Raw genomic sequence first — 9,940 nt, 5'->3', positions numbered from 1 at the left:
TTACAACTTTTTGGAAGTCAGTTTTTTTTTAAAGCATAACCCAATAATTGCTAAGAGTTATGGTACCGATCACTTTCAAACTTTTTAAATTGAAAAGAGGTTGGTTCTTAGTAAAAATAAATATTAAAAATCAGTTCCTTTTGATTTAGCACACTTCACAGTAAACAAACAATTCCTTTTGCTCTCCTTTAATATTATACTTGTGAACTAAAAGCTGCAGCTAGCAGGAAAGCATGAATGGACAGACACAAAAAAGGTAATTTAATATTTTATTCGAGGACCATGCAATAGCCATTAATGGCCCTTGACATTTTTACAAGTGTAGATCCTTCAATACCTCTACATAGTACAAAATAACTTTAAGTTACTAAAAAAAAAGAAATACAACTAACAAAAAGGGTGAGGGCAGGGAAAAAAAAAAAAAATCCTGCACAGCATGTACATTTTACAACCTGCTTTGAAGAAATAAAGTTACGTGAACAGAACAATGAAAGATTAAGATTCGCTAAATGAAACTGCATTTACTGAGGGAATGCAGGAGGGGCCATGGGGAACGGCATGGACTGTTGCATCTGTTGAGGGTTAAAGGGGAACGGTGGAGGGTGGTTCATGCTGTTCTGAACGCTCCCTTGATTGGGACCAAACTGCTGGTTCTGATAGCCTTGGTTTCCATAGCCACCACCAGACTGATTGCCAAAACTACCCTGTCCGTTATTGCTGTAACCCCCATTAAAGCTGCTACTGCTGCTGCCGTTGTAGCCACTAGATCCGTTTTGAGTCTTGTTTCCAAACACCTTCTTTTGCCCATAAGATTCACCACCATTACGGTTGTCCTGGCTGTAACTGTTGAAGTCCCGCCTGCTGCTGGAGTGGCGATCCCGGCGGTCGTCCCTAAACCCCCCACCTCGCCCTCCCCTTGAACGACCTGGAAAAGAAATTAGAAGTTACAGTAGGATTCGCAGACAGATCAAACTAAATCCGAACCGTACCCTTCTAGAGAGATTATGAAGGACAAAACTGTGAAGGTAAACCACAGTTCTTGTATCTCACCAATTGGATTTACCTCCTCTGTCTTCGGCCATTTGGATGAGCTTGGGGTTTATGGCTTGGTTGGCCTCCCGGAGGACAGAGACGAGGTCGTGAGCCTGTTTCATGTTGTTGGGCGTAAAGAAAGTGTACGCCGTGCCAGTTTTCTGACTGCGAGCCGTACGGCCAATGCGGTGAATGTAGTCCTCGGAATTGTTGGGGTAGTCATAGTTAATGACAAATTTGACGTCCTCCACATCTGTTAAGAGAAAATGGACGCGCCATGGCAGGAATAGAGGAGTGCGGGTGCACACCGCCACAGCAGCGAGAATAATAGACGTTAGCAGGGGAAACAAATGATTGATAGGTCATCGACTTACCATGCTGAGGAAAGGATGGTTAAAAATCAGGACTTTAAGGATCCAAATGACAATTAACATTGTCCTCTATTAAAAATGACAAGACAAACTGCTGCATCTTGCCAAGACTCAACTTGCTCAAAAACAAGACCGATTAAGGGCTTAAATTTAAAGGCTGACGCAAGCTTTCCAACCAACCGGTGCTCACTTGAAAGAAAATATGATTCTCTTTGGCAGGACTCGACATGACTGAAGCCAGCAAAAGGAGGGCACGCATCGACCAGCCGGGTAATCGCATTCAGTGCGGAGGCATGTAGATTAAAGCAACTGCTCTCGATGGCAAAACACTAAAATTTTATACAAGACACGTCCTATTACGTAAACGCCCAGTCCTTATACTTAAAAAGTTCAACAGTTCAAGCTGTTGCGCGAGAGCAGATGCGAGCAGGACGCAAGTGCGACCACACAACGGCGCCGCACTCCTCCATGGTTTGCCGCCCCTTGGATTACGCCCCAATCACAGAGCTCCGACCACCTCTGAATGCAATTTGATTGGCTGGCAGACAGGCAGAACTCCACAGAGGAGCTCCTTACCCCCTCCTGGTGAACCTGGACGCGTCATGCCAAGGTCCTGCCTCCAAGACTCCACCTTCAGGTGAGAGGGGCTCAGAAAGGCACAGCAGTTAAAAGGAAACGGCAGAACTTCATAGAAAACACAATATGAAAATGTTAAAGGACATATTGAGAAGGAACAAACCTAGTCCTCTGGAGGCGACATCTGTGGCAATGAGGATGGGCGCTTTTCCATATTTGAATTCTGTTGAAGTAGGAAAACAAGTCAAATCAAGTTAATCAACCAAGAATGAGTTGACGATCCGAGACCTTTATGGCAAACGCATACCATTGAGCACCCAATCTCTTTCCTGCTGGCTTTTGTCTCCATGGATACCCATTGCTGGCCACCTGCAACATAAAAAGCCAATGAAATTCCTCCATTTGACATTCACACAAAGCAATCGTAACACGGCAGAGCAGAGGTGGTCATCTTACCCATCCCTACGCATCCTCCTAGTAAGATCATCACACCTCCTTTTGGTCTCCACAAAGATAATGGTCTTGTTCTCCTTCTCACTCATGATTTCCTCCAGCAGACGTATCAGTCTGGAATGGAACGAGTTTGTCGTCATGCATTCCCTCACACAGCCATTGAAATCAAACTTTAGTCACTCCTAATGTTCCCAGCACTTACTTGTCCTCCTTCTCGCCATCATTGCAAACGTCGACAATCTGTAGGATGTTGTGGTTGGCGCTGAGCTGCAGAGCACCAACGTTGATCTGTACATACTCCTTCAGGAAGTCCTCTGCCAGCTGCCTCACCTCTTTGGGCCACGTAGCACTCCACATAAGAGTCTGTCGGTCTGGCTACAGGAGGAAGCAAATTTATTTATTTTTACCATTTCTCAAGAAATAACAGCTTCTTAAAATACACCAAAATAATACATACTCTAATTTGGTCCAAGATTTTCCGAATCTGAGGTTCAAAACCCATGTCAAGCATCCTGTCAGCTTCGTCCAGCACAAGATACGTGCATCTGCGCAGATTTGTTTTTCCGACTTCTAGGAAATCTATAAGCCTTCCAGGTGTGGCAATACAGATCTCAACTCCTGAAAAAGCAGTAGAAAAGAAAGACAAATTTAGTACACTATTAAAAAGCGTTCCAAAGAGATTCAAGCACGGTTCCACTCGTACCCCTTTCCAGGTCCCGGATTTGTGGTCCTTTAGGCGCGCCTCCATAGATGCAGGTGGACTTGAGACGAGAAGCTTTGCCGTACTCTGCCGCCACCTGCTGGACCTGCTGTGCCAACTCACGGGTGGGAGCCAACACTAAGCACTAAAGAGAAAAACACCTGATTAAAGTGCTGATTATAAGACACTGATTAAGATTTACACTTGACAGATAGTTGAACTTACAATGGGCCCATCTCCGTGCTCCAGGAATGGTTGGTGGTTTATGTGAACAATAGCAGGAAGCAAGTACTGTAGAAGAAAACTCATTAAAACCTGTTGAAATGACTCAAATAGAAATTGTATGACAGGATGATTCATAAGGATCATACCGAGAGGGTTTTTCCTGAGCCGGTCTGTGCAATGCCGACCAGATCTTTGCCACTAAGTGCAACTGGCCACCCCTGAGCTTGGATGGGGGTTGGATCAGTCCAGTTCTGTTTTGTGATCACATCCATCACATAGTCTGCATAAAACAGAACAAATGGTTAGTTTAAACTTACAAAACTCAGTAATGAACATTATAAAATTTAACACTCAGCACTAACATACTTGGAAAGCTTGCTTCATGGAATTTCATGATGGGTTTGGGGGTGTCTCGACCCTTCACTGTGATCTCTTTGGTTCTCCTGTAGTGTTCAACGTCTTGCTGCAATAAAAAAAGACAAGCCACATCTTTAAAATCTCCAACTGATGAGGGAAAAAAATTGAAATATCACAACCCACAATTGTGCGTTTACTTACAGGTGACCTCCGAGCAACCTCATGGTGCTCCTGGTAGAAGTTCTTCTCAAACTTCGGGAGCTCATCCAGGTTCCAGTGCTTTTTCCGCAGACGGTCACCTGGATTCCCAAACTTCTTGCCCTGAGGAGGTCCATTTCTGCTGCCTCCAAAGCGTGGGGGGCCACTGCTGTAGCTACTGGTAAATAAAAAGGGCATTATATTAAAACATTTGGACTCAATTAATTGGTGGATGCCAGTATGTGTGTATAATATTTACACACACATACATGACACAGACAATTGCCATGGTCCCAATACTTTAAGAGTTAAGCACATTTCAGTGTTTTGGGAGAGGTACCTTCGTTTAATAACACCCAAACACAAAGAAATTGTGTACTATACTTCAAAAACACAAATATGGTAATACCATAGTACCATATCAAATTGCATTTCCGTAACACTTTTGATAAATACGCCATACAGTCATATAGCATAGGTATGCCATGGTAACACTATAAAAACATGGTACACGGACTTTTGTGCTTATTACTTGACAAAAACAACAAATGGCAGGCAAGCAAAACACAAAAGGCCTGAACAATAGATGACAAAAGCTCTAGTTTCGATTGACATCGTGAATTCTTTTCTGCGCCACGTTTTAACGCCGCTGCCATTTTATTTCCTACCGGCAGGAGACAAAGAGGAAAAAACCGGCCGGCATTTTAGAACATCACAGCCACATGGCCCGAAGAGGCCTTAAAACGATATAAAACCACGAAATTCATGTTAAATGTAACAATAACAAGTATTTTCGACGTTTAAGACATATTTTACAAGTTAAAACAACAGACACGCCTTTTCCACACGATTTTTATCGAGAAAATGGATACGAAACGTTACCTACGCATCCCCATTACGTTACACAACACCACACATTCGGTCAGATTTAAAACCAGAACAAAACGGATAGCTAACGGATTCGATACATCGTGAAAATAATCGATTAACAGACACAAAAATCAAATAAATTACAAAAAGCACCGGATTAATATTTTAAATGATCACTAATTTTCCTACGAAAAACCAAAAAACCTCTTACCCTCTGTCGCGACCGCGGTCTCTGTCGGAATATCCAGGCATATTGTAATCTGAGATTATAAATTAAAAAATAAATACTCGGACGTTCTTTTTCCTCAGTAATGCGCAGTGACTGTGCTTGCGAACGCCGATAAGAACGTGCACTCGCCGAGCTTTATAGGAAGAGGAAGTGGCTTCCTGAAAACTGCTGACGTCTTTCTGACGTTCGCGCGTCCTCGTCGCTGAGCATGCGCGTTTGGAGATTAGACTTAAGATTCATGTGTTTTAGGATCATGTTTGTTATCAAACCCCTGCAAAAGCTATTGTGGCGGTACCATTATAAAATGATGGTATCAGATGGTTATGCATACTTTATATAATCATACTTCATGGTATTTACATTGATTGAACTCTTAGGTTCTTGAACTTACCATGGTACATGTCCAAAAACATGTCAGTATGATGGCACTTTTTTTTATTAGTGAACAGAAGTTAATACTTAATAACAATGCAAAACGTTTCATTTAATTGGCTATAGAGAGTTACGTGCTTTTATCAAATCTTTTGAACCCTGTGAAAGTCTCTTTAAGTTATAACCACAGGCATTGTCTTATTTATAAATGCAAAACTGTTATCCTCAAAACCTATAATCCAAAGGGAACCAAAGACTTCCTCCAGGTTTAGGACTACAAACAACTCTTAGTTTTGTAGATAAATACAAATTGGGCCTATGTTCATTTTATACTATAAAAATATAATACGAGGACGGGAACCGCAATCTAGATTGAACTGAATATTATAATTTTTTTTACATGTATAATCACAAATGTGTGTTATTTCATAGCTCTGATGATTTAACTATTATAAAATGTGAAAGAGGTAGGTGAGGTCAAACTTGTGATTGGTTTCGTACAATTATGTAGTAAAACTGCTTTATTGGGAATGCACTCATTTTGGGTTACATTACATTGTGTAAAAGGTAAAAAGTTAAGTCTTTAGATTTGGACAAATCAAGTCTGACACCTAGAATACTTGCTTAAAGGGGAATATTTACACCTTCCCCCACTTTACAAGATGGAGAGAAATGTCTTTCTTATTCTAATAGTGGCATCAGTCCCTTTGTTCCAAGATGGTGCTTAATAGCCCACTTTGGTGTCACAAAATGATTGTGAAGCACTATTTTGCCACAATACCAAACCCGATACTGTAGTATTTGCAATCATTCTTATTGCAGTAAGGTAATGCATCAAGGTTGTAACCCCTTTTAACACAGAATCATCTTTAACTCAATTACTGGAATGATTGGTTGATACCTCAATGAAGGAATAACTTTTTTGCATCATTCAGACACAGTCATACAGAACCAGGCGGCCACAGTGATCCCATCAGGAAGGCAAGTTTAATCAGATCTAATTACACACAAAAATAAAACACTCGTACAAAAAATGATAGTGTGTGTTACATTTAGCAAATTCCACCGGTCAGCTATGAAAGTTAAAAGTGTTGCTAGTAAATCATGCTATAAAGGAACGACCCTCTCAAAGTCAACAGGGCATCCAGTTCAAATGAAGGCCTATTTAACTATACAGTAAAAAAAAAAGGAAAAAAAAAGGTTAAAAGAAGAGAAAACAAAGAGATCTTTGTGTGTGCACCAGATTTTAAATGAAATATATAATCATTCAGTCCATAAAGAGTTTGGTAAATATATTTTTTTTGCCTATTATATACAGCCATTATATAGTGTGTGTGCAAAATTTATTTTTTTCTTTCAAATCTAATTAAATTAAAGATAAATGACAGTCAGTGACTCACATATATGAACAATACTCTATAACTATACAAAGCACCATCTCAGAATATTTAACTGATCCATCCAGAGGCTTTTTTATTATTTTTTCACCTTCTTTCACACGCAAATTTATTTAAAACAAAAAGTAACAAAAGATGTATAGCTCATTTTCAGCGTATGCAAACTCTTAACAACAGTCCATGGTCATAGAGGATTGCTATAGACAGGCAGCATCTCAGAAACATTCAACAATATATATATTTATATATATATATAAAACTGCATTTGTTTATTTATGCAGTTTCTCTTAATAATCCTGAAGAAACAGGTTTTCAAGCTGTGCATTTTGGAGGCTTACAAAAAGCACATCATACATGCTTTTGCTGTTTTCTGCTCGATTTACACCTAAAGCTGTTGTATTTCTATAAAAGATAGAATTGTTTCTTGTTCTTTAGTACAGCGATCCTCCTTGCAGTTCGTCTGTAATGCTCACTGAAGGCCAGTGACATTTTTGCATGGTAAAAAGTTCAGTAAATTGGTACTACAATGGGTTAATAATAAATCACAAAAATAACAAGTGATACAGACACTCATCTCCCTTGATTTCCATGAGGGGTAAACAAATGCATTTTCTTCTTTTATGAAAACAAAAACAAAAAAAACAAAACAACAAAAAACTGTAAGAATATAATGAGAAGGTATGAAATGGAAGACATTTCACATCTCATTAACATGCTCATACATATTCATCATATTTAAATCTTTTAAAGGGTTCAGTTGACATCCGAGACGAATTAGAATTCAATTACCAAAAAAGCCGACACCAATAATGCATATTTAAATGTTTTTCTTCACAATTTTTAGTTTTCTTTAAAAAAGAAAAAAAGAAAGAAAGAAAAAAAGATGGAACTTGTCAGACGTTCAAAGCAAGCCAATGCCAACCTTTTTCATTGGGCACATCCTTTTTTTAAAACTTCATTTTTTGCTCTGGAAACATCGGCAACGGTTCCTGCGACGATGCCAATATATTATATCTGTATAATTTTATTCTTTTAACCTCGTCCTGTCACACCGTATAAAAATAAAGCTAGACTACCTACCTACCTAAGATTTCATGTATTCGTTCGTTCACTTTCAACAAGCTTATGAGTCAGACTGCGGGAGACACCAGTCTCCAGGAATGGAGCACAGGTAGTCAGGATGGTGTCTGGTGTAGGACCGCCCAGAAGAGGCCAGCGGAGCCCAGTTCCCTGATCGAGAGGAAGGTCATCTCGCGGCTTGCTAAAGTCCGAGCGGGCCGAACATCAGCACCCTGTGCAACAACAAACGTTTCAAGTCCCGAATGACAAACTCTGCAGTATTTTTGTTGACATTGGCATCTTCCTCTCGTCTCGTCTTCGGTGAGGACAGTAGTGCTTCTACATAAGCTTATGCCCCGCTAATTTGATGATGATTCCCTGATGATGGGTGATTCATAAAGTCTAGTCTGTGAGAATGCTACATGAAATACTGTTAATATGTTGTCTTAATGCTAATAATCAAAGTATGGACTTCAAAAAAAAAGAGGAAAAGGAGGTTCCAAAATAGTGAATAAAAGAGTTACTAGCAGCTGAAAAGATCCACTGTTTTCTTCTCTTCTTTTCAAATAATGCAGAAAGATCTGTATAGCAGCATCAGGCGTTGAATGCTGCGGTATAATCCACCCTTCCGTCGGAGCGTCCTCGTGAGGCCCACGCGCCTGTCGGCTGACTGACAGGACTGTCCCGCCTGGAGAAAGGTTCCTCTGCGAGCGCCGGCCGCTGACCATCATTCCACAGCGAAGCCGCAGGTCTCCTCGATGGCCGTCAGCAGTTTGTCGTAGAGTTTATCGTGGTTCTCGTATGGAGGAATGTCAATACGGTTGAAGCTGAGGTGGAGTTGAAAAGAAACAAATGGCATTGGTGAATTAGTGAGTCTGAATGCAGAAAATGTTGGTAGTTTGTACCAATGACAGGGCGATTTATTTACTGATTATTGTATCAGGTGAAAACATTTAGTACAAGTGTTAGCTCTTCCTTGCATCGGCTTCAAAATCTACAGACAGCTATGTCAATTTCTGTTTTAAAATATTTTTTATTTATTTATACACTACCATTTCAAAAGATTTTTTGAAAGAAGCCTCTTAATCTCACTACGGCTGCATTTATTTAATCAAAATACAGTAAAAACAGAATAAATAGTGTGAAATATTATTAAAATTGAAAATAACTTTATTCTTTTTTAATATATTTTAAAATGTAATTTATTCCTGTGATCAAAGCTGAATTTTCAGCATCATTACCCCAGTCTTCAGTCACATGATCCTTCAGAAATCATTCCAATATGATGAGTTGCTGCTCAATAAACATTTATTATTATTATAAATGTTGAAAACAGTTGTGCTGCTTCATATTAAGGAAACTTTGATTCATTTTGTTGAGGATTCTTTGATGAATAGAAAGTTTAAAAAACATTTATTTGTAATAGAAATCTTTTGTAACATTACAAATGTCTTTACTGTCACTTTTGAGTAATGCAATGCCTTTGCTGAATACAAGTATGAATTTTTTCAAAAACATCTTGCAAATGTTTCAATGGTAGTGTATAATACTTTAAATATTTCTACAATTTAATAAAAAGGAAATATAAAAAACAAAATGATAATACAATTTTGTAAATGTCTCACTGCTCTCTAAATATTGCCATTGTCCTTTGAGAAAGAAGCGTGCTCACCAGGTGTGTGCTTTGGGCAGGTTGTTGGTGCTGGCATCAATCTGGTGAATGGTGAAGAGTCGTGGTCCAGCGGCGCCTGATCATACAGCGTTTTAGTACAAACACATATGTGTGATTTCAAGTAACCAAGACACTTTGTCAGACATCTATCTATCTATCTATCTATCTATCTATCTATCTATCTATCTATCTATCTATCTATCTATCTATCTATCTATCTATCTATCATCCATCCATCTATCTATCGTTCTGCCCAAGGGTGTAACTTTGGTTTGAGAAGTGGGGGGGACACAAAATGGGGGAACATTTTTTCGATTTGAATCCCATTTCCTGCATTTACATGCATTTTGGGACTATGGTGATACAAAATAATTAATAATAATAATTTTGAAAATAATTAAGTTGATTATAATGATAAATTCTGCCAAA

The 9,940-nt window shown here is 39.2% G+C and overlaps 2 protein-coding genes across 6 annotated transcripts in view; both read right to left on the bottom strand.

The window, feature by feature from the left end:
• Window positions 1-256: 256 nt before the first annotated feature.
• ddx5 (DEAD (Asp-Glu-Ala-Asp) box helicase 5) lies at window positions 257-5,159 on the bottom strand. 4 transcript variants are annotated; one of them, XM_084116588.1, is made up of 13 exons: window positions 4,994-5,159; window positions 3,916-4,087; window positions 3,724-3,820; window positions 3,504-3,637; window positions 3,358-3,423; window positions 3,136-3,277; window positions 2,890-3,050; window positions 2,635-2,807; window positions 2,436-2,546; window positions 2,287-2,348; window positions 2,143-2,202; window positions 1,051-1,285; window positions 257-925 (listed from the first exon to the last, which is right to left on the bottom strand). In XM_084116588.1, the coding sequence occupies exons 1-13, from the start codon at window positions 5,032-5,034 to the stop codon at window positions 892-894; spliced, it is 1,488 nt and encodes a 495-aa protein (XP_083972714.1). In that variant the 5' UTR covers window positions 5,035-5,159; the 3' UTR covers window positions 257-891. The 4 variants fall into 4 exon arrangements, with proteins under 4 accessions (XP_083972714.1, XP_083972713.1, XP_083972711.1 ...); XM_084116587.1 differs by having other exon boundaries at window positions 3,916-4,090; window positions 4,994-5,158; XM_084116585.1 differs by having other exon boundaries at window positions 1,064-1,285; window positions 3,916-4,090; window positions 4,994-5,158.
• A 1,672-nt stretch (window positions 5,160-6,831) lies between these two features.
• Window positions 6,832-9,940, bottom strand: part of smurf2 (SMAD specific E3 ubiquitin protein ligase 2) — a 52,438-nt gene continuing 49,329 nt past the window's right edge. For both annotated transcript variants that reach the window (XM_084116418.1, XM_084116419.1), the window contains exons 19-20: window positions 9,512-9,587; window positions 6,832-8,666 (exon numbers count right to left, since the gene is read on the bottom strand). In XM_084116418.1, the coding sequence (XP_083972544.1) occupies window positions 8,567-8,666; window positions 9,512-9,587 (176 nt within the window). In that variant the 3' untranslated portion in view covers window positions 6,832-8,566. The remainder of the gene's footprint in view (window positions 8,667-9,511; window positions 9,588-9,940) is intronic.

Source organism: Abramis brama (assembly GCF_963993115.1).
Source record: "Abramis brama genome assembly, chromosome: 1".
NCBI lineage: Eukaryota > Metazoa > Chordata > Actinopteri > Cypriniformes > Leuciscidae > Abramis > Abramis brama.
This window is presented reverse-complemented; position numbering and strand designations above follow the sequence as displayed.

Bases quoted from the DNA above. Each gene is read 5' to 3' on its own strand.
- ddx5 (XM_084116585.1), bottom strand. From the start codon at position 5,034: ATGCCTGGATATTCCGACAGAGACCGCGGTCGCGACAGAGG. The intron at 3,638-3,723 runs GTATGTTAGTGC...TGTTTTATGCAG, and splicing joins CCATGAAGCAAGCTTTCCAA to ACTATGTGATGGATGTGATC. The intron at 3,051-3,135 runs GTACGAGTGGAA...CTGCTTTTTCAG, and splicing joins AATCCGGGACCTGGAAAGGG to GAGTTGAGATCTGTATTGCC.